The sequence below is a fragment of the Egretta garzetta genome, unplaced genomic scaffold (genome assembly GCF_000687185.1).
Source record: "Egretta garzetta isolate BGI_Z169 unplaced genomic scaffold, ASM68718v1 scaffold16, whole genome shotgun sequence".
Taxonomy (NCBI): domain Eukaryota; kingdom Metazoa; phylum Chordata; class Aves; order Pelecaniformes; family Ardeidae; genus Egretta; species Egretta garzetta.
Window position 1 is genome coordinate 2,527,843 of NW_009260022.1, and position 25,243 is coordinate 2,553,085.

The 25,243-nt window shown below is 37.2% G+C and overlaps 1 protein-coding gene across 1 annotated transcript in view; it reads right to left on the reverse strand.

The window, feature by feature from the left end:
* Positions 1–25,243, reverse strand: part of STK39 (serine/threonine kinase 39) — a 112,524-nt gene that overhangs the window by 10,978 nt on the left and 76,303 nt on the right. Inside the window, exons 14-16 of the mRNA XM_035896223.1 lie at positions 19,459–19,511; positions 17,485–17,553; positions 901–965 (exon numbers count right to left, since the gene is read on the reverse strand). Coding sequence (XP_035752116.1) covers positions 901–965; positions 17,485–17,553; positions 19,459–19,511 — 187 coding nt within the window. The remainder of the gene's footprint in view (positions 1–900; positions 966–17,484; positions 17,554–19,458; positions 19,512–25,243) is intronic.

The window sequence follows — 25,243 nt, forward strand, 5'->3', positions numbered from 1 at the left end:
ACCTACTTATCTAACAGACATTCAGTCTGGTCTTTCATATGCGGCTGAGTCACTCTCAGCAAGGGGTGCTGAAAGCTAATTGGTAAGAGTTTGGTATTTACATAGCTAATCATTCAATACTTTAGGTATGTAAATTTTTCAACTTAATTTTAGCAAGAAATAAAAACAAATACAGCACATCAATTCTGAATTAAGTTTTTGCAATGTAAAGTTATTAATATTAAATGAGATCAGTCACGATAGCATCAAAATTGATCAGGGTGCAAAATGCAGCACAGAAAGCAGCCCCAGGCCCCAAACCAGGGTCTGATGTTGTATATACAGAAGACAGAAAGAGGCGGTGGAGGGAGAAACAGTAATGAAATACGGTGGGAGCAAGATCAGCTTGTGTGGACGGTCAATTGAAAGAAGGTTGAAGGGAATAACTAAGGAGAAGCAAGGAGTGGAGAGGGTGACCTGCATGCAAGAAAAATGTTGGCAGGTGCTGGAAAAAAGGGTTTTGGAACAAAATGTCCATTAGCAGAGGACACGTCAGCCAGGGCAGAGCTGAGGGAGTGGGGGTAGAGGGGAGTTAACCTAACAGCTATAGTTTTCTCTGCTTTCCTTGTTTCTGCAATTCTTCCCAGGGATTTTCTCCCTGCAGTTTCTCACCTAAATCTCAGAATTCACGGAAATTAACCTCCTTCTCCCTGCACAGTTATGGAGCTGTGTGACTGTACGTATCCCTAATGTCCTGTCCAAAATAGGGTTTAGGTTTTTTTCCTCTCACACATAGCAATTTCAATCATCTTATCTGTCAACATGTTTACTCAGCAAAATAGCTGTAAATGAGATAAAATCAAGACACTGTGTAAATACTGTGATAATTAGTTTGTTTCTTCCCTTATTGCTTCTACTTACCAACTTAAAAGTCAATGTTTTCAAGGCTTTTGGATCATCTACTATCTTCTGTAAGTTAGCAGCAACTGTAAAATAAAGTATGAAAAAATACGATTTACAGAAAATTGCATTCAACATGACATCAAGCCTCATGTTGTATCTTCTACTTAATTCTACACATATACATGTCTGTAAATTACCAATTCCATCATTTAATCATTCTCTAGCTGCTGTTTGGAAGTCAGAGGGCAGTTGGGCTGCCATAAATCCCGCCTCCTTTCTTTTGCAGTCACTGATACTTTATGACTATGTGAATCAATTCAGGGGAAAAATCTGCCTGAAAACCAAATGACAGAAAAAAAACAAAACCCTACTAATTTTCAGCTTAGTCTATTCCATAAACAATTAACAGTCACACAAATGCAAGTACAAGGAAAATGGGAGAATCATGCAGCCAAGGATAAGCTGATGGCCGTCATGATTTAGATCATGTTTCTCCTATAGCCAGGGCCACCATCAGCACAAGTTCCTAGGAAAAGGCTGAGCTCGCTGTCCCCTCTAACTTCTGTTTCTCTTGGCTTTACGTGTATGCTTCCGTCCCTTTTTTTGGGCTGGCATTAGTACACATAGACTATTGGTGATCTGTTACAGCTCACTACCAAAAGAAAAATGAGCAAAAATAAGAGAATGATACAAAAGGAGCTGATCTTCAAACTGCTCTGCCAGTAACATGACCAAGATTTGTGATGTAACGGATAAACTATCTAGTTTAACTAGACCTACAAAGCCTGAGTTTCCAGAGCAGGAAGCTGTATGCCCTAACAGAAGTAGGAGGAAGGGAATAATTTACTCCTTGAAAAGAGAGGAGGAGGCAGGAAAACAATAAACCCTTTTTCTATCAAAACACCTAAGTCACACATTTAATTGGTCTATTTTTTACAAAATTGCTACCATTAATCTTGACAAAAAAAATTGGCTGCCTTCAGCTTTGTAGGTTTACTAAACTTACTCCCCAGCTTTGCTCAGTCATAGATCCTCTGCTAACTCAGACCGAACCATTGAGAGACTTTGTTCAAGACTAACTTATGCTCATGCTAACAAGATGTCATCAACAGGACATCAGCATGAGACAAAGACTCCACACTTGGCAGAACTGTTTAGGCAAGATTTTAAAAAGGAAACAAACAGGTATTAAGTAGCAGACATTTCTTAGTACACTGAGTAGGTAAGTACCATAAAACAGAGAAGCAGGAAACCAGATGTTCTCCATAAATAATACTTTCCGCAGACTTCATAAGGTGGAAAATATACAGCAAACATTTGCGTGTTGAATGTCCTACTGCTACAAACTCAGGTTCCTACTTCCTCCATATTCTAACATCACAATGATAAAATTTTCACTCCTACTGTGCATGATCACATATGGTTCGCTGTGTAGTAACATAAGTTGGCCTCACAGGGGGAAGTAGAGTATTTCGCAAAGGAATTTAGAGAAGTAAACAATTAGGCCAATCTACCACTGTTAAAAGCAAATTAATTTTTTGGGGGTCTCATTTTCTTTATACCACTGAGATACATCTGTAACAAATTTGACCAGGGATGAAAGGGTGTTTCAACCTAAAAGGAAGCCTTAAAAGCAAGCACGAGGTATGTTTTGTAGAGAACACTTTTTGGAAAGAAAAAAAAAATTAACCTTCACAGTTAAATGAACTCAACTACAGGCAGGACAATAGGAAGTCTCTCCATTTTTAAAGCCTCATTATTCATAATCTTCTTTATTCTAGTCATTACAAACAGTTTTTATTTTAATCACACAATTCACTTCCACAATCAGTAAGTCAATTCTATTGCAATACCTCCTACCTGATAAAATACATGCAAATATAGATAATGCTTTTCATTACAATTAATACTTCAAACCTCATACGTAGGCAAAAAGGAGTGTTCAGCCTCATAGCTTCTGAAGCCAGGATAGAATAGCTTCAATTTTTTATGTCTTAAAAATCCATAAAATAGGATCATGCACTCAAGAGCAGCTCTGGCTTACCCAAATCCCTGTAAAACAAGTCTTAAAGAAACAAATAAAAAAGCAAGAGCAAATTATCCAGATAGTGTTAGTAGGCTTCACTGAAATGGAGATGCAGTGCTACAAAACCAGATAGGAGTCGAGTCCCGAATCCAAATATTTCTAACTTCACCTACTATAAAATGTTACAAAAAAGATACACTTCAAATGCACTCTCATCTTCAGGAGCGGCAATATTTCATTTAACGTTGAGCAACTGTAGGACTATGGCAAGTCAGCATGCCTGAATGCAAAAGTCCAGCTGCCCTTAGGCAAAGTGACTGGCAAAGTTACTATTCCTGCACTTGCAGACAGCAGCCCATTATCAGCAACTGTTTTAATGAACTATCATACAGTGGGAAAGCAGCACTGAGGACCTCATAAGCAGTATCTAAATCTTAAATCCCCCTACCCTTCCTGCTTATTCTGATTCCAGGGAAGGAATTTAAATTTTCAAAGCAAAAATAGCAAAATATAAACTAGCAATATATGCAAATAGTTAATTCTAATTACCTTTTTTTTTTGTTAATTAAACACCATAACAGAACAGAGTGGTATTTTAGATGGACACCATTCTTCAAGAAAACTGCTTTTCAAAGAACAGTGCTCATTAAAGGGCTACAGGGACACAATTTTATTTGTTCACTTGATTTTACTTTTAATATCAACACAAGGCAAAAACTTTTACATATAAAATGCTAGAGAAACATCTGAAGCAAGCATATGAAACATGCTTTATTTTTGCTTCTCTGATGGCCCATAACTAGAGTTGGACATGTTTAATCAAACAGAAGATTAGGAGGATTTAAGGGAGTAATGCCAGATGTTTTCAGGCTATGCTTGAAAATGAGAAAGCAGACCTGTAAGGAGTCCATAATATTAGAATACAAGTTTACATAAAAAATAGTCACACCTGTAGTTTCCTACAGAGATATCTTTTCAATTTCAATTATATGCACTCAGCACTTTTCAAGTAAAACCAGCATTTTAGCTGTGACTTTCAGTACTCCGTGTTTTACATTTTCTGGTCTTTACAGAATGGCAATAAAAATGATTTTGCCAAAATAACATCATTAATCTCATTCAATCAGGCCACATGAATGCAAATCCCCCCAAAGGCCTGCTCTTTCTGCAATACCTGAAAGCTTTAAGTTAAGAATCAAATATGTGTGCATAATTACCTAGCAAAACCATACAGTCCTCTTGGTATCTTTTTCATTGTTCTAACTCCTTGCTTTTGTTTTGCTAGGTCTTGTCCTTATTTATGGCAAGGCCAACAATGAAAGGCAACTGCCTGAATATGGATCCCTAACTCTGCATTTCAGGAAACTATTTGAAATATGGTTCAGGTTTGGTTTTTTTTTTTTTTTTTTTTTTTTTTTTAAGGGATGAGACAATTATTATCCTTTTCACCTTAGTGCAAGCCAAAGGTTCTGGGACCTCAGTAAGTACATAGCACTGGGCATGTCTCTGCACCTGAACACACTGAAGATCCTGCAGCACAGGCAACAGCAGCCATCCAAGCAGGTGAAGTCCTTCCTGAAAGCCAGCCTGAGGTGCCTTCCAATTATTTCTCCAGAAATTTTGGGGATCCCACCGTAACTACAGCAAAGACATCCTCAAATGGAATACTCATTCTACTTTAATGCAAGTAAATTAAGCCATCAGTTGCATTAAATACAACTGAGTTAGCACTCTTATGAACACACTTCTAAGAATTTAGGACTATCACTAAACCTACACAGTTTGGACCACTAATTATGCAAAGTAACCTGAAATTCACCGAGAAATTCATGCCAGACATACACTCACAACAATAAACAATGTGCTCACATACAAGCAGGTGCTGCCACTGTTCAGCCCTATTCAGAATTACTGATCACATCAGGCAAGAAAGAAAAACAATTACTTTTAAGTGGAACTGCTATTGGGTTTTACTGAAGAACATTTCCCCCAGCCACTAAATTTAGGCTCTTCTCATCAAGGAAAATTATTTACTAGGACAAGACTTACTAAACCCTCCTAGTACTGTTCACGTACAAAGTTTTAATTTGGCTTAAATACAAAAAATGAGCCTGAAGTTTGTAAATGCAGCTGAATCCAACTACATCTGCAAACACTAGGGAAGAAAATAACCATCCCACCCTTATCACCTCTCCCTCCCCACACTCCCAACAATTCTACTGCAAGTCAGTGAACAAAGACAATTTAATACAGTAATGCTCTCCCTCAAGTGAAAAAGAGTTCCACATTAGGATTTTCTAAAGCGGTAGGGGAATTGTTCTCTCCGTTGATACTTAAATTATTTGGAAAAGTGGAGAGCGCTGTAAAATATACGTCTCTGGATTCTACTTTACACCTTATCTCTCAGTTTAAGTATACTATAGTTCCTATTGGCAAAGCCATTCATTTTTCTTCAAAGTACTCTGAAGTCATGCCTTGGATCCTGTACTTCTGAAACTCATAGTAGATTAGTTTGCCTGCAAGCAGCACTAATTGACAATTTCAAATCCTGTTGGGGATTCACTGTTTCTACAAGGCCTGCATATACTAGACTCAACTTTATTTTGCAGAGTGTTTTCTCAAGATGTTATGGCCGTGCTCCTATAAAAGTCAGAAGAAGAAACATGAACAAGATAACTGCAGGAAAAAATTAAGTGGTGATGGAAAAGCCTTTGCCAGCAGTAACCTCAAGTAAATAGAGTATACTTCAAATCATGCCTTGGAGCAAAAGCCCCCTTCAAACGTTAGCAGCAGTTTGCACAATAGGCTTTTTGTTGTTTACAACAATAAATGAGGTGCTGTTCCGCTTCCTTCAGAAGGCTTCTGAAGGACATATAATCAACCCATGTACCACAAATCATTCCAGGTTCTTTTGCAAGTTTTGCTCAGTGATAAATGGTTGTGCCACTCTGTCAAAATAAGTGGCTGCGCTTTTGGAACATGCAGTAAGATAAAAGGTCAAACCCAGCATATAAATATACACAACACAGGCTACTAATTGCAGATGTAAAAAATAATAAAAAAACCCCACATAAATATGCATGCTAGAGGACTGTAGTTATGTAGAATATACTACAAATCACTCTTTGCTATATGACAGTTTTGGCCAACCACATCAGTTATAATTTTTAAATAAGTGATCAAGGTAAGCTGAGGTAACAGAACAAAAAAAGGCCACCTTCAAGATCACAAACAAATGTAAAAGAACAACCATATTTGGGCAGTCTGAAATAGCTGGTTTGCTCCCATAATGTGACAGGACTCTGCCTGGTTATTTAAAATTCTTAACACAGCATGAAACCCAACCCTAATGGCTTCTGAATAGGGAAAACTTCTGGAAAAGTTAAAATTAATGAGACAGTAAATAAAGCTATATGAAGTACAGTAGAACTATTTCCAGTACAATGCTGACCCAGCCAACTGAGCAGGAGCCATCTGGCATAAACACAGACACAAGCAAATTCTAAAGCTTGAGATGATATTTGTGGGGTGATCTCAAAAGAATAACGATTCATCTGCTTTTCCGTTTTGAAAAGAGTGGATGGGGAACCTCTCAGTATGCTTAGGTTCAACAGTTTGCAAAGCTATTGCATATTGTAATCCTGAAATTCAGATGTGAGGAAAGGGAAAACATCATTGAGGCACAAAATTACTGTCACAAAAAACCCTGGAAAATTATAAGCTCTGAGAAAATGAAAAATATTTTTAATAAGTGAAAAGTGAAATCATTTTTATATAGTCCAAAACACAGTCTGTAAGAAATAGCCACCTTCAGCTGCTCCCTACCTCATCAACAGTATTGCTGTTAGAGAGGCCAAACTCAAAGCTCCACAGATTTATTGGCTTTCCTGGTGATTGTTTCAAATATTACCTTTTCCCCAACTGTAGGCAGTTATTTTGCCATTTTCATCTGATACATGGAGTTCTACATAATTAACTGCCTTGGAAGTCTGCTGATCTGAGGATTAATACTGCATTCTCCTGTATGGGTCTTAGGAAGCAGGATGCCTGAGTAACAGGGAATACTTTTCAATGGAATTATCACTCCTGAAAATTCAGCTGCTGCTAGGGCTTTCCTCCAAAGGGCTGAATTTATTATGCACACTCCTGAGGCGGTTTCACATATTGGAAGAGGTTCATTGCAATATATACATTCATTTATATTTCATACTACACAGTGGTTTTCATGCATTTGCAAGGTCATAACAAAATCAAAACTAAGTTTTAAAACCTAGGTAGCACTGGGTTATAGTGTATTATGCAAACAATCAAAGCAATCAACCTTTAGAGCTTTTGGTAACAATTCCTCCAGATCTCTGACTTTCTTATTATTATCTAATATCATCTAATAGCTCATGAACTGTCTGCCTGAAAGATTAAAAGGCTTTTCGAAGCGAGGTCAAAAAGGTCTTTCAAGTGCAGCACAATTCCATTAGTTCACCCACTCAGGATGCTAGCCATAAAATCCCTTTTGTTTATGTTGCTTGAGAACAGTAGCAAAGGAAATATGAAAGCATTTTGAGATCCCTGATAGCTAACTAAGAAGTGTTTTTTGCTAGAGGACTGCAAGGAGCTAGACACGATCCTCCTAAGAAAGAAATAAAAGAAAATAGAAAGATCAGCAGCAAGCCTGGCTTTTCTTCTGAAGAAGCTACTGGACACTGATAAGGCAGAAACATTAAAAACATTTAGAAATGTATTATTTATTAAGAGGCTGTCATTAGGAAATTATCAAAGGGAGATTAAGACTCACAAATTTGTCTGAACTCTCAAAGTACACTGCTAAATCAGTAGATACAGATAAAGACAGTGGAAACTATCTCCATTTCAACATTTGATACTTCATCCATCAGCTTGATTTGCAGCCTCACAATCAGAAAACACAGCTGAAAGGAACACTGGGAGACTGCAGAAAGTCTCCTACAGCATAGTTACGAACAGGATTAAAATTTCAATTCCCACAGCTTAAAGTAATTTTAAAATCACTTGAACCCTGTGGTTCATATGGGTTCTGAGCTTCAATATTGTAAACATGGTAAACCCAGGAATGTACTCTCTTTCATGTGTGTATGAAGTATCAGGCATGAGGAAGAACGGTACCAAATAAAACCATTCTCACCTCCTGAAGAATGGCCCAACATATAGCAATACTAAAGGTAGGAGGCAAGCAGTACTTCAAATTATGCTCATAGGCATAAGTTGTGCTACCCCTAGTGAGTACCGAAATCGGTGCTGATTTAACTTAGGTATTAATTAATTTACTCTATACAGACAACCAAGGTTTAGGCTAGTGCACGGCTTTTTAGACATTTTTAAGGACATTAACTAGTAGTTTGACATCAGGGTATCTTGTTCCAGAAAAGGAGGAGGGGGTGGAAAGGGGTTCCAGAGCTTTGACAAATAACCAGTTACTCTATGTTAGTTAAGAGTGGAACAGGCAAAAGCATGGAAGAGACATCAGGGACATATATTCCTGATTGACCTCTACTGACAAATAAAGACTTTAAGTATTTATCCTTGCTTAAACTGAAAAAAAAAAAAAAAGTTTATGGAATAATAGTAGACCTCGAATGACTTCATATTAAGATCCATTAACATGGGGTATTAATACCCAGGGGTCACAGACAAAAATTGGAAAATCAAGGAATGATAAAATAATCCACAAGATTTCATTTTTCTTTAGGTAGCTGATAGAAAAATTCCCACCCAGCAGAATCAGTATATTTTATGAAACAGGAGCACTGTATCAAAATGGAAAATGAAATAAGTTTCTGCTAGAAATCTACCTATTTCAATTCCTGCAATACATTATTAAACCCCAAATTCTCAGTTATTTAGTATGGATATCTGACCCCCAAGGTAAAGTTTTACACTATACAAACTGTGAGGGGGGAAAAAAAATTGAAGTGGTGATAACTGTTTTTATTGATTAAATTATTAATACAACTGACAAATTGTACCTTTTCCCAGAAACTTATGAAAAAATAGCAGGTTGATATTTCAGATTGATTTTTTTCCCCCCAGAGTATGTGAAGAACACTTAAGCAAACCACTGCACATTTACAACGAAGTGTTATAAAAAGGTAAGCAGAATATATTTGGATACATCTATTTCAGACTTTGATACTGCATGTGTCTAATGGGGTAGATTATCCAGGAAGATCAGGAAGGAGTATATACAGATTTCACAATTTCCCCTTCATTTTGATGATCCTGAGCATTCTAAACCTCAGTCTAGTCTCAAATGAACATTTGAAATAAAAATTCAGACCTGCTGCCCAACATTGCTAGTAGGGATATTTAACAAGCCTGAGCTATTACAGTAAATTGTGCTCATAAATTCTCTATACAAAAGAATGAGTCAGAGTACAAGGTTGAAAAAATCATTTGCCAGTGACTGAGTGTCGAAGCAAGTGCTAGCTTTCAGACAAAGGTTTTGACAACAGTTTGATAGTCATCAGGATACTGAAGGCAGCTCTAACAAATACCTTCATCATACTGGATTAGAGTTGAAATGTAGGTCTATGCAGAAATAAGGCAGGTCACATTCTGCTATGCATATTATTACTTGGTAATCTCCTCTCCCCATCAGATCTTCACAACTCCTCCTGTCCCGAGTTCTGCTATGAATTATAGATATTGTTCTGACAAAACTATTAAGAAGATGAAATAGCAGCCAGGCTACTTCAATACCTTATATCTGAAACTTGAAACAAGGAAAAATATATTTAGAAAAGTCTCCGTGATGTGCAGGAGTTAGGTTCTGATATAGACTACCTCTAGTTTGAAGAACCTCAATAAATCCTTATTTTGACGTACTAACCGCCCGCAGAGAAGTGAATGCCAAGGAAACAAATAGCAGGAACTAAATTACTGCTGAAAAGAGCAGCATTACTTACATGGCTGTCTTTGCAATTTCTGATTCAAATTCACAGCTGGTTTTTTTTTGTTGTTTTTTGGCTTTTGTTTTTTTGTTTGTTTGTTTTTTAACTAGAAAGGAAAGACCTCAAAACTACAATTGACACCTATGAGGGTGGGGAACTCACTTCAGGCCTAAGATTTTATCACCTACTATTATCAGGCGAAACCCAAACTAATCCCACTAATAAAAAATGGTTTTATTCCTCATTTACACAGTTAAGTAAGAACAGGTGGACCGCATGCTGAAAAAAGAACTTTCTTTGAAGGCAACTGCCAATTCCACCTTTTTTTTCCTTAAAGTAACTAAAAATCATTATTTACTTGATCATGGCTGTAAGATAAGCACATTTACCATGACATATGAATACACGTGTGTAGAGAGTAATTTGCACAGTTGGAGAATTTGTTACAAGACGTATTTGTAGTTCTGCCACAACCACCATTAGAGCACTACCTAACACAATATTGTTTTTTTCACCTTGAGCCACTGACATTCAGCAAGACGGGAACTTGCATGAAACCAGCCAGTTTCACACAATATACTTTCTCAAGTGCACCTTTTACGTACAGCACATATAGCTAAAATAACTTTGAAGGCTCAATTAGATGCAAAGCTTGATTACCTGCGGGTGTACCTCAAGCTTCCAGAACTCCTGGCAGTCTAGTCATTATGAGTCACCCTTCAATGCATTAGCTCTAAATGAGCCAGATGTGTTGAAATATTTAAGTCCTTAGTTAAACCCTAGGGATTTTAGAGATATTCTCTTATCTGTAATGTATGTGCATATCTTGCTAAAGAGATACGGAGTTATGTGCACACATTGAAGACATGAGAGTTTCTACAAAATGCCTTAAAATACAGTCAGGTTTTCATTAAAACTGTAAGTTTCCTTTCTGGATAATACATTAAAAAGTAAACACAAAGTATTTAGTCTATCGTTTGAAATTAATTGTCAGGGTCTATAAAGGCATTTTCTCATTAGAAAGTGTATGTTCCAAAGCTCAATATACCCATAAAAAAAACATTACACGCTTAAATAAAAATTCAGTTATTTCACTCAGTTTGAACCACAAGAACAAACACAAGAAAAACAAGACTTCTAACAAATTCCCTCAAATATTACAAAACCCAGTGCATCCAAAACATTACTGATATTAAATGATAAACCTAGTCTGCCTTCAAATGGTCATGCTATCCAAGTCACCTACTCACAGCAACATTACTGCTCTTTGAGGACATAAATTAATGCAATGTTTTCTACTCGTACAGCACTATCCTGTTTTCCGATTACAGGAAGACGATAAGCCGGAATTAGTTGAACAAAAGGTATCACTTCATTCAGTTTCAAAGATGATTAATCTAACAAGACAGCAAAGTAAACTACATATAAGCAGAAGCAGAGCAAAACTAAGGAAAGTGAAAGGATATTCTCTGTGTAACTGTGCTTTTTTCTATGAATTGGATTATCAGTGCCACTATGAGTTAAAAAGTTGTTACAGACAGTATTCTAACAAACTGGGCTTCTGCTTTTTCATCTTTCCATTTTCGTATTAAAGTACCTTCAGCATCAGCAGACATGATACTGTAAGACAGTCAGCTGTTCCAATTTCAAATGCTTTAATACTGTGATTAATTTGGAACCATACATATTACTGGTTTTAATACTGTGCTTAATTGGGAACCATACATATTACTTACTGTTTAACATCCCCTGAAATAATGTCATTCTAGATTTGGTCATATACATGTTCTCCGCACTCGTGGCCAAAAAACCCATCCACAGCCATAACTTCTTTTTATTCTCAATGCCAACTTAAGTCCTGTCCAGTTACCATATTAACTGCATCAAATAAAAAGGCTATTTCGTCATCCCCATCCCTGTCCAAAATAATCCAACCACCCCAAAACCCTTAGTCAAACTATAATGGCATCTATTGTATTCACACTTCTAAGAAAATATTCAAGATGTTGATGAACAAGCTTGCTACTTTCAAAAGAAGAGCCCACTTTAAAATATGATCTATTGGGTTTTCAGCTGGTTCTTCTAAACACATCAGGTGTTTCTGCAGGAAGCTTTTGTTCTGACTAAAAGCTGTTCCTCTGGTTACTAAGTGGATAGCAGGGTCTGGCTCCAACATCACAGACAGATACCCATTTACCAGTAGTTAATGTCTGGTGTATTTAAAAGTGAAGGTACATCTTCCATGATGCTCAAGGTATTCATAGATACTTTTTAACAAAAATACCTAAAATAAAGGTACATTAATACAGTGAAGGGCAACTGCACATTTCTTGATGGCATGGATATCAAGGCTTTTATTTAAGCAGTATTCTGGAAGGAAAGTAATTATATATATATATATATGTATACACACCGCAATTTAATAACTGTAAATACATCTTTAGGTTCTGAAATTTAAGCAAGGCCTCTAGAAGATTAACTGTAGCCTAAGGCTTTGCTGAAATTACATGCACATTGTATATACCAGTGAAGTAGGATTGCAGCTATGTGATTTTCAACAGAACTGGCTGTTGATATGATTTGAGTTTCCTTTGTGGTATCAAAATGTAATAAAGCATTACTAGATGAATGTTTACTAGCTAATATACATATATTGCATATACACACAGAGATGTATTTCATCTCAAAATGTGTTTTGAAAATATTCCAGATCTTTCATATGATTTAACATAGCTATTTCAGTGCTGCATAAAAATACCTCATCAGCTAGATACCAATGCCTACGTATAAGCTGCAAGACTCATCCCCCTCTGCAAATGCAATCTCTATCCTGCTTTTAAACAAAATTCTCTGCACTGATTCCCTTGATCTGTGAAACAATGCTACTGTCAGTAAGAACAGAAACCGGTCAATCGTAGCCAGAACTGAACATGCAAGATGGGATTTTTGCTTCTCTGCAGAACAGGTAGCTGAACTTATTGCTTATCAGAATGGAAATCTTTCTGGGAAGCCTGTGTTCAGTGAAGCAAATCCAGCAAGACTCAAAAGGTGAAGCATGTTGATGCTTAGCAGCAAATTGTAAAGAGCTTACACATTGGATGGTCCCTACTAACAGCTTCAGCTCACGTATGCCATGGCCATACTTTCCACGACAGCTTTTGCTGACTCCTATTCAAGTGTCCTTTCAGAAAACCAGCTGTTACGCCAACAAATCATTGAGTTCAACATAAGCACAGGTATTTTCACCTTTATTTTTTCTCCCAGCCTCCACACATTCTGACATCCATTAAAAGAAACTACAGGAACAACTTTTATGAGACTATCTCAGAACTCAGTTTTCATTCATGTTATAGAGGTTGAATTTCTGCATGCTTCAGCTGAAAAGTGAAAGGTAATTTATCAGCTGCTTTCAATCTGGAAGCTAATGGAGTCAGTTCTTCTGGTGAAGAAGGTTAACCAAGCTCTTCTATAGTATTCCTCTCCACCTATACATAAAGAATTTAAACCTTTTAATTTTGAGTGAACAAGGTGGCAAAATCAATTTACACAGAAAATTAGTTTTGTAAGCAGATTTATATTTTCAGCATCATCTGCTCTCTTATATGACCTATTGCTTTAAACTAAGGGACTGAAATACTTCCTAGGACTGCATTGCTACAGTGAAATTCTGAAATTTGCAATAATCTGCCTACACGCAAGTTGTTTTAGTCCATACAACTTTTGGCCAGTTTTCCCAAAGCAAATCACAAACTTATTCTAACTTAAGTCCAACTTCAATTTTTTTAATTAAAATTGAATTTGGCAGAACTTGTCTTTCAGTAAAACATGAAATCTAAAGTAATTTTCTAGGAAGATAACTATGTTGAAAACTTGAACAACTTCATGGGTGCAGCAGACACAAATGAAAATTATAGTACAAACTCATGCAAGAATTTGTGCCTGTGGAACTTGAGGTAAGTTATGACATCACAGAAAAATAAACATATAAACTGATCATAATTAATGAAATTAAATTTAAGCTGAATGCTCTCATTATATACAAGAAATCTGATCTCCTTGCTTTTTTTTAATACCACAATAAAAAGATAAACAGGGAAGAACAGAAAGGACCATGATAATAGTGCTAGAAATCAAAGTCTGATGCAATTCAAAGCAGGAACTAAGCAAGGAAATAAACTTTTATTATTCACTAGACAGTGTCTCTAACCCTGCTAGGGAGAACCTTACTATTTGAAGGCCCAACACTAAAGCCATAAGGGCTATTTATCTTCATTTGCCTTTCCCCATGACTCCCCCGAAAGATGGTAACAAATGCCATTCATAGTGCCATTTCCATAGAAGTACTGGCACTTTGTATTGGAAGAGAACTTAGCAGCAAAGAGAAAAGGGAAGCGTGAAGAAGGGAAAAGGGGTCTCACTAGGTCCCAGCAGGACTTGCACTGCAGCATCACCAGCTGTGACTCTGACTTTTGTGCAAGAGCACCAGCTGGTTGCCCGGGCAGGTAGGATAGCTGACAGAGAACAATTCTTCTCATAGCCAGAAAAAAAACATTAGTTATTATTTCTAAATGAAGTAAGGTATCTTGTGGCAACAAAAATTCTAACAAAAACATCATCAGCGGTATGGTAGTGACATTTTTCACACTGGATGTTTAAAAGGCAACAAACTAAGGCCCAGCTACCCCTCTCCCCTGAACCCTTAGAGTAACAGCACAGTTACTATAGTAGTGCCTGCTAGCCTGTACCATCTGTAAACCTCCCCTAAATACTTTTTCTTCAGAAATTGAAGTAAAAGCATAGGTAAGGCTTTTGTTTCTTAGATCAGCTAGAATCAACCTGTATTCTGAACATACCAAAGCAAAAAGGATTGGCTTCTCCCTGAAATATTTTAACTACCATACAAACATACTGAGAATGTATTCAGATAATCTTGTGGGCAAGTCACATGAACTTGCAGATTTGTAGAACACTCTTCATATCATTGAGGAGTTTGGTAACTATCTCCGAACCAATTGATATGAATTTCTTTCATATCAAACACAAAGATTAATTTGCTAGTATTCCTCAATTCAGCTCTCACACATTTAGCATCTGCTAGCCCCCTTCTGATCTTGGTAACTATAGATCTACTGGTCTTGAGCAACCAGAAGATGACAAGGAACTGCAGCAAAATAAGCACTTACAAATTAACCATATTTGCCAGGAAATTAATTTTGGTATTAAAAAAAAAATAATACTGAAGCACACACTAGAAAAATAGAGAAGTATCTTTCCTCTCAGCAGCCAGAAAACATTTCTGATTATCTTTTTTTTTTTACCATAGAAATATCTCTAGGTGCAATTTCCACAGATCCTGAACTCTGGCTTGCTTCTGCTTCCATGAACTCAAGCAGAATACTTACTAACTTCAGAGCTGCCAAAGCACACTTTGCAAAATCCTACCGAAAAATGATTTTATTGTTAAACAAAACAAAAGTTAGTACAAAAATGATCAATCACTGAATTGTAAATAATCCTGCAGGAGATCTATATTATATCATCCCTCTCAAACCACTAAAGAGTTCTGACTTCCAAAAGCAATCCTTGGACTGGTATCAAAATTGGCTTGTTGACTGAACTATGCATACATGAAAGCAAAATTAGGACAAAAAGGATTTTGTGAAAACCAGCATTAGAGAAAACATTTTTCACATCTATTTAACACAAACTTGTCACAAGAGCGTAATTGCAAACAAAAATGTAATTTACCTATAACTACATCATGGCCATCAACCAGGCCTGCAGAGAACAGCTCCTGCGAAACGCCATCTGCTGTGTCTGTCCAAAAGGTGAAATGAATAAGTATGAGAGCCCACAAAAACAACAAAAACTATCAGTCATCCAATGCAATTTAACAAAAATATACTTTAGTTCCAAAACACCCATGGAGGCAGGCTTGAATTCAAAATTATCTTTAATTAGGAGGAAAAAAGACAATTATCTTATCAGCCTCTGCACAGCAAATCACATGAGGTGATGATTTGATTCATTGCAAACCCCCTACAGACCTTTCCTGGCCACTAGAATTTTCCTCTATTATCTAACGACATACTCCTACACAGTTTACAAGTTCGGTATCTTTATAACCATGGGCTATTTATCTTCATTTGCTTTTCCCCATGACTCCCCCGAAAGATGGTAACAAATGCCATTCATAGTGCCATTTCCATAGAAGTACTGGCACTTTGTATTGGAAGAGAACTTAGCAGCAAAGAGAAAAGGGAAGCGTGAAGAAGGGAAAAGGGGTCTCACTAGGTCCCAGCAGGACTTGCACTGCAGCATCACCAGCTGTGACTCTGACTTTTGTGCAAGAGCACCAGCTGGTTGCCCGGGCAGGTAGGATAGCTGACAGAGAACAATTCTTCTCATAGCCAGAAAAAAAACATTAGTTATTATTTCTAAATGAAGTAAGGTATCTTGTGGCAACAAAAATTCTAACAAAAACATCATCAGCGGTATGGTAGTGACATTTTTCACACTGGATGTTTAAAAGGCAACAAACTAAGGCCCAGCTACCCCTCTCCCCTGAACCCTTAGAGTAACAGCACAGTTACTATAGTAGTGCCTGCTAGCCTGTACCATCTGTAAACCTCCCCTAAATACTTTTTCTTCAGAAATTGAAGTAAAAGCATAGGTAAGGCTTCGGCTCTAACCTTTTATTTTCTTTCCGATTCTCTCCCCCATCCCCCTGAGGGAGGGGGGGGGGGTGAGCGAGCGGCTGCGGGGGGCAGAGTTGCCAGCCGGGTTAAACCACGACACTACCATACAAACATACTGAGAATGTATTCAGATAATCTTGTGGGCAAGTCACATGAACTTGCAGATTTGTAGAACACTCTTCATATCATTGAGGAGTTTGGTAACTATCTCCGAACCAATTGATATGAATTTCTTTCATATCAAACACAAAGATTAATTTGCTAGTATTCCTCAATTCAGCTCTCACACATTTAGCATCTGCTAGCCCCCTTCTGATCTTGGTAACTATAGATCTACTGGTCTTGAGCAACCAGAAGATGACAAGGAACTGCAGCAAAATAAGCACTTACAAATTAACCATATTTGCCAGGAAATTAATTTTGGTATTAAAAAAAAAATAATACTGAAGCACACACTAGAAAAATAGAGAAGTATCTTTCCTCTCAGCAGCCAGAAAACATTTCTGATTATCTTTTTTTTTTTACCATAGAAATATCTCTAGGTGCAATTTCCACAGATCCTGAACTCTGGCTTGCTTCTGCTTCCATGAACTCAAGCAGAATACTTACTAACTTCAGAGCTGCCAAAGCACACTTTGCAAAATCCTACCGAAAAATGATTTTATTGTTAAACAAAACAAAAGTTAGTACAAAAATGATCAATCACTGAATTGTAAATAATCCTGCAGGAGATCTATATTATATCATCCCTCTCAAACCACTAAAGAGTTCTGACTTCCAAAAGCAATCCTTGGACTGGTATCAAAATTGGCTTGTTGACTGAACTATGCATACATGAAAGCAAAATTAGGACAAAAAGGATTTTGTGAAAACCAGCATTAGAGAAAACATTTTTCACATCTATTTAACACAAACTTGTCACAAGAGCGTAATTGCAAACAAAAATGTAATTTACCTATAACTACATCATGGCCATCAACCAGGCCTGCAGAGAACAGCTCCTGCGAAACGCCATCTGCTGTGTCTGTCCAAAAGGTGAAATGAATAAGTATGAGAGCCCACAAAAACAACAAAAACTATCAGTCATCCAATGCAATTTAACAAAAATATACTTTAGTTCCAAAACACCCATGGAGGCAGGCTTGAATTCAAAATTATCTTTAATTAGGAGGAAAAAAGACAATTATCTTATCAGCCTCTGCACAGCAAATCACATGAGGTGATGATTTGATTCATTGCAAACCCCCTACAGACCTTTCCTGGCCACTAGAATTTTCCTCTATTATCTAACGACATACTCCTACACAGTTTACAAGTTCGGTATCTTTATAACCATGAAAATAAACTATGTTTTGGTGTTGTTTTCACGGTTTTCTTTATCCCCTCCATTGTTCCGCATATGTAGATGGAGACATGCTATATAGGTTTTCCTGTTTGTTAGCAGTGGGGCAAAGGAGTTAGACGAACAGTCATTATTTTGAGCTTTAGGCTTAAAACAGCTTTTTAAGTACTGTGACCCAGGAAATTCAGAGCTTTGGATTGATTTTGCATCAATTGCTGCACCTGAGTGGGTTAATTCCTAAGTCTCTATGACTAGTACGTGCTCCTGGATAAAGAGTTCAGAAGGCTTAGAAGTAAGTAGGAGGAAAGAGCAGGAACAAGCCTAAATTCCAGTCAAGTCTCAACTGTAATATGGCCTTGACACCAAATATCTGCATGGAGAGCATGCTTCAAGGCAGTTACACAGCTGGATCATTTCCTCAAGAAAACACACACAGGTGACAAACTAGAGCTGAGCTAGCTGCAATTTCTGGAGAGCGCTGAAGATGAGAATCACAGCCGCCTTCTGGCTGCCTCAGTGACTGACTACTGGGAACAGTCCTGGTGTACTTTACTATGCTGTATCCTCTATTTTTTGACCAAGTAAGAATTCTCAAATGGTTTATGCAACTGCTTAGAGAGTGTTTCAGTAATTGTTTTGACAAGCGACCAAGTAACCAGGATGCTCTGTGCCCAATTAAGCAAGAGATCTCTTTCGTTATTACCCATTGCCAAAATCAATGAGAAATGCAGGTAGACAACAGAGAGTATATCCATGCACAGAACTACTGCACATGAAAGATACTATGATTTACAGGAAGAGAGACACTTTTCCAATCTGGATCCATTTTTAGGTGGAAGCTCTTTGAAGGCTATTCTAAATATAGTGCATACTGACTTCTGAGAAATATGAAATGTGTTCATAGTTCAAAGGGTTGCTATGTAACAAGGATGATACCTTCTTACTCAACATATCAGCCTCCTGTGCATTTTATCCCAGTAATACTTCGTTTTCTTCAAACAAAAGTAAGTTTTACAAGTTCTTACAAGTCTCAGCACTGGAAAGCCAATACAGTTCTACAAGCATGCAGAAGAGTTTAAAGTTTCAATGCCAGAATTTCTTTCTGGTGATGACACCAAAGCTAGAGATGCAACTCAACTTTCAGTTGAAGACAGCATTTGAAAAATGGTGTGCACTTCATACTTGTTAACAGAACAAGGGAGAAAGGAATTCAAGTATTACCACCATCACCACACACACCTTTATGGCTACTATATTCCGTTTCCTGTGGCGTTTTCCAAATATGAAAATGGAAATTCCGAAGCTGTAAATTTTCTATGCAAGATCTTATATACCGCATAGACCATTTCAGTAAGACATGAAATTGGTAAAGTATACTGTGGATCAAGCCTTCTAATATATACTATGTATTATGCAACCTTGCCACTAGAGTTTACATACATCTGCTATTCCTGTTCAAGTTCAATATAAAGCTCTGCCCTGTAGGAAACATTCCAGAGAAGTAGTTTATATTAACCATAAGCAGCAATCAATTTCTGAAATACCTTTTTGAACAATAAGAGAATAATTCAATTGAAGGAGCCTTACCTCTGCCTGGAGTAAACTCAAACCGTATGTCATTAAGTTCTTTCCTGGAGTTCCTGAAAAAAATTCAGTGTATACATTAAAATGTAATGAAGAACAGAACAACTCTTCAGTTCCTACACCCAAAGAATACCTATGGCACTGACAACCAATTTTTTGTAGCGTGAATTTCCAACACTTGAAAAACACTGCTCTCCCAAAGTGCCCAGACTGGAGAGACTCCACTGCATTTTCATGGCAGTATTTTGGGGAAAAACAACAGAAAGATATGCTTAAGCTGAAAAATGCCTTAGGTAACCCAGAGGATAAAATAAGGTCCTGTGATAAATATTTTCCTTTTCATCTTCAAAAGACAGTCTGCCGTACTGACTCTACTAGTTCAACATAGTCTGAATCATATGTATTACACTTCTCCTCCAAGAGTAACAAAATATTCACTCAGACTTAAAGCTCCCTATCTGAAATAACATTTATACAGAGATGCTCATTTAAGAGACAAAATACCTAGCAAACATTAAATGCTGAAAAGCAGCGTTTGATGCACAGTGTTTACAAAGCTGTTTTGAAATGAGTAACTTCTTTCACTGACCACCATTACCTCAGCAGTGAGGTTCTATCCACACACAGAATAAGCAGCAGAGTGTGAAAGCCAAAGGTTTTCTGCCTTCCCATTTGCCACAAAGAGTGATTTAACCAGTTCAGTATGACACCATCATAATGGACTTAATACCTGCATTAAAGAATTCCTTTACAGTCTATTCATAGTGTGCTCCAAACCTCCATTCCTTGCACATTTTCAGCTTCAGTTTTAGTTAATAATTTCTACCATCAATAAGACATTAGCCTCTTCACAAAATAGATGTCCATCTCATTTTTGGAAATGGCAAGCCGACTGAGCATAGGGATGAACTTAATTGCTGTAGCACACTCTTTTTCCAATGAATAGCTCAGTCCCCTTGAAAAGCTAATAGCAACAGAATGTGTTTTGCAGTCCATTATTCTTCTCCCCAGCAAGGAAACTGTACGCAAGCTCATATTTCAGCATGCCAGGCCATGAAGTCTTGCTGCGGGAAAGCTAAATCCAATAGGCAGGCATACTCAGCTGTGACTTACAGCTATTATCACTCGCTAAATACTTATAAAAATATTACAGAGTCAAAAACCAGCAACATGCAGGAACACACACACACAAAAAAAGATTGGCAACACAGACAAAAGCAAGATAGCAAACCCTGAAAAATAAGTATGCCCCATGCAGTGCTTAAAATGAAAAAAGTACTCATTTACTGAATATAGTGAATGCTTCAAAGCTGAAGGAGTCTCAGGTTCCCAAAATTCTACTCCAAATAAAAAAAACTATGGGAGTTTAAGACCATTAATACAAAGCTGCAGGTAATGCAGCTTAGCCAGGTACAGATTTACGAGGCTCATTTACTTTTGTTGTAGAAATCTGCTGCCATGATATGGAATATTACACTCTCTATTTGTATTCAACAGAGAATTAGTATGAATCTCGGTTATTTCCTGATGGAAACCTGGACGGCTTTCTGTTTAAAAAAAAAAAAAAAAAGCACAAAAGAAAAAACAAAAAACAAATTAAAAACAACATATGACCCATCTTTGAGTTCCCTTTCGACAATCCACCTCCCTTAGCTGGAATGTATTATACCTAATAAGCTTGTTAAAGCTGCTGCTTTCCAAAGAAGGGAAGTTGCACAGAAATTCAGCACTGTTCTTAAATAAGCTATGTTTTGACTGAATGTGGGATGCAGCTCAGACTTAGGTACTCATTTCCTGCACACACTTTTGAAGAAGAAAATCAAGGGAATAAAAACATTATCTCATACCTTTGCAGAGGTAAACCAGAAAGTTTTGCTTCTTATTAGCACCTATCCTGCATTGCTCCAGCCTGCATATCTTTTTCCACAGAGTCAAACACTAAAACCAGAAGTAATTCTGTAGATTTCGCACTCTTACAGTTATCTATTTAGAAACCAATACATTACGGTCTCAGGTGATATCTTCCCACACACCTCCCATAAGTAGGGCACTCACCACGTAAAAAGGCACTAAGTAATTATGAACTCTCATGAAAATTACCAGCTTTCTAACAGACTGATACAGCTACGTGAAAGACCAGCTGCTCTTTCCTTGAGCAGGATGCAAATGGGTGTATTTTACTTTGTCTCCAAATTGCAGAATGTCCCAAATAGAAAATTAATGAGTCAAATCTGATTATTTAAGTGAAGGTGAACATTCAAGAAAGGTTGATATGTATTTAGCCATCCAACTTTGCTATCTGGAATTGTTACACTCTGAACTATTTTGAACTTAAGACACTGCTGCTTTCTCTTTAATGGTACACTACTATTCAGGAAAGCAAAACAAAGGAAGTTCGGCAAGATTAATTTGCTAGAAGCCTGAAGTGCTTTTGCTTACGGTTCCATTACCTTCCAGACATTTATTGATTTCCATAAATTATTTATTCCATTATATATTCCACCAAATAGAAGATGCACTCGACTTCTCCCCTAAAAGCCGTTCATGCTCTTCTCCAGTCTTCAGACACTTCTCTGGTTCTAGTTAGTGTCACTGTTACTGCAAATTAGTTTGCTAGTTCCCTTGATACACTTTGGTGACAACTGTTTGGACTTGTTGATTTATCTGTAGGCAGAGTTTCCAAGCAGTGTTTCATTTGTTCCACTGGAGTTCTCTTTTTACTTACATCCATTACACTCTTATCATGCAGCAGCAAACACAGACTTTATTTCTGCTAAATAGAAATAGGATTTGAAGAAAGGCACTTAGTATCTTTGTGATTAATAATTTTATCTTCTTCATCATTTCTTAATGGTCCCTAGTTTCTCTAATGCATTTGTGAAAAAGTTATTTCTATTTTAAAATGCAAACTCAGACCTTTTTGCCATCTCTTATAAAACCTCTTATTTGCTTCTTGCTCTGTGCCATTACAGACTAATATACCTTGATTATAATGGATAAAACCAGCCCATCTCTTTTAAAAAGTAGTAAATTTTAAATATTTGTGTGCAGTTTAGCACACTGCAGTTTATTAATTTCCTGCAGGTGACTTCTCATTATGCAGTCACCTCCAGCAGTAGGAATTCTACAGAGCTGCTTTGAATAAGGGTGACACCAAAGCACACCATGCTAAGACATTTCAGCAGCCATCTTTCTTGCAAAGTAATTTCAGAATTTAAAACTTTACACTTTATGAAAGCATATTTTGCAAATCTTCATTATTTTGCTTTCATCGGGACCATGTGACGTGCACACTAAGATTGCTAGATCTGATTTTCTAGGGAAAAACGCTTCCTCGAAGAACCAGAAAAAGTGCATGGGCCAACTTCATCACTTAGCACCTTGCCCAGGAACTTGCCCATATCCTAATGACCGTCCTGTCATTAGGATATGAAACAAAGATGCTCTGTTTTGAAGGAAATTATTTGCAGAACAATGCTGGTATTCACAAAAATCAGGGTTAGAGAATAAACAAATTATGCAGCTATTCAGATTGACACGGATCTACTGAAAAAATCCAAAAACATGAAAGAGATTTCAGGCATTTGCATTTAAAGACAAAGCCTTTCAAAGAATTACTTAATGATAGCGTAATTCCGGCTGTAGTCAATTAAGTATGTTCCACATGCTTGATAAAAGAACTACATTGCTGAATTAAAATAGGAAACCATGTTTGTGTAATGATGCAACTGTAAATTGGAGACATTAAATGTCATTATTGCTTTTGTCCTTAAACACAGAATGTCTATTATTTAAGTGAGAGTCAAGAAAATTATATGTCTTGAAATTAAACTTAAGGTCTAAATCATGCTGGGACAGCTTCATTATGTATCAAGCAGCAAATTTTCATTCTTTTTTACTACTACATTTTCCCCACACACACAAATTTATCCACCACTTCTTACGCAGGGTTAACTGAAACATCAGCTTCAATTTCCCACAAGCTTCAGCATATTCCAGACAGCCCTTTGGGAGAGTATTCCTGGATGAGATGCATCTTACCATAGCTAAGCAACTGCATATTCTTCCTTCCCAAAATAATAAAATAAAAGTCTCAAATAAGGTAAGCCAAAAGAAGGGTGTGTACATGCATGTAAGAACTCACAAGTTTTGTCTCTGATGAATTTTCAGACTTCAGCTACTCAATAATCAGACATGGTTTACAAAGACTGATATACAGAGCTGAGTGTCCAAGAACGCAGGTGATAACAGAATGGTAATCAACAAAGCTGACTTGTGAGACAGTACAGAGTACATATGCATTGCATGGAAATGGCATCATTTTATGGCTTTTGATTAGTTACAGCAGAAGCAAGATTCCCTGATTTTTTTCATTCTCTTCTTTCAGATGGGAGTCAGAAACCATAAATCGCAGGCACTCCATCATCACCACCTCTTCCATCACTATGTCATGTAGACAGTGAGCACTGTCTAGACTACACTATAGGCACTGCAGACATTCACGCTTTCAATCAATGGTCACTTACTTCTGCTGGCATTTCACAAATACAACCCCTTCCATGAAACTATTTATTTTCTTAATCAAATGCTTCTTTTTAATTCAACTGTTTAATCATCTTTTCCCATCCCTCCAATGGAAAACTAATCCAAAAATCTTAGTTCTCATCATCCCCATTCTTGTCCACTTGCATATGTAAAAGTACATTGCTCTACACCAACGTTACCTATCCTGGATGCTAACCATTCTTTTCATCAGTATATAATTTTTCTGTATTATGGTTATTCAGTCCTAACAAGGCATAGGAATATTCTCTACTATTTCTATGGACTGACAAGCAGAAGCAGCAAAAGACAGAGCTCTCCTGGAGCAACAAGTATTCCCTTTTATTAGCCCATTTCCTCACCACTGAACCCATCTTAACAGACCCCAACACACAGATACTGCAGCTCTGGCCTGGGGCACATTCTACCTTCTCTTTCACTTATTTTTCCATATTTCTGCATGATTAAAATTAAATATACATCTCTCTATATATATGAAAGAAGATAGATATCTATATACATCTTTCTCTCTATATATATCTCTTCTAACTGTGTGTGTATATATATATATATATATGTGTGTGTACCTTCTTTCTTTCATGCTCTTTTTCCTGAGCTCCAGTTGAACATGGAGGGCATTACCAGTCAAGGAGAAGTAAGTGAAAATATTTAAAAAAACCAAAAAACCACCAAAAGTTATGCATTATGGTATGGTCAATAAAATAAAAGCTCTGCCCAGGAAAGGGTCCTTGGTTTGCCTATATGGGGAGGTAGTTAAGAGGTCAGAGTGCCTGCACCGTCTGGAAAGAACAGGTCACCTGGTAAAAGGGACACTCGCTGCACTTTTAGGGCCTGACCAGCATTGAGGGGGGCCATGGTCCAATTAAACAAATCATAATCAAGAAGACATTCTCACACGTCAGAAGAGCATGTATTTCTTCCACCCACTTTTCAGATCATGACCAGTTATAACTCAACACAGAACTGATCTACATGTTAAAAAAAGAAAAAAAATCTGCATCAAGTATGTGCTTCCCAAATGGAAAAGTTTGGCTGTGGCTAGTTTTGTCAAACCCTAACAAGTTTGGCTAATGGAAGAGACAACAGCAGAATACATATTCTTCTCTGACACCAGAAATAAACTAGTCTTCAATTAAAACTGTAGAAACTTCATTATGAATGGCACCATAGCACATGGTGCCACATGGCACGAACCAGCCTTTCCCCTCTCCATACTGCTACAAGC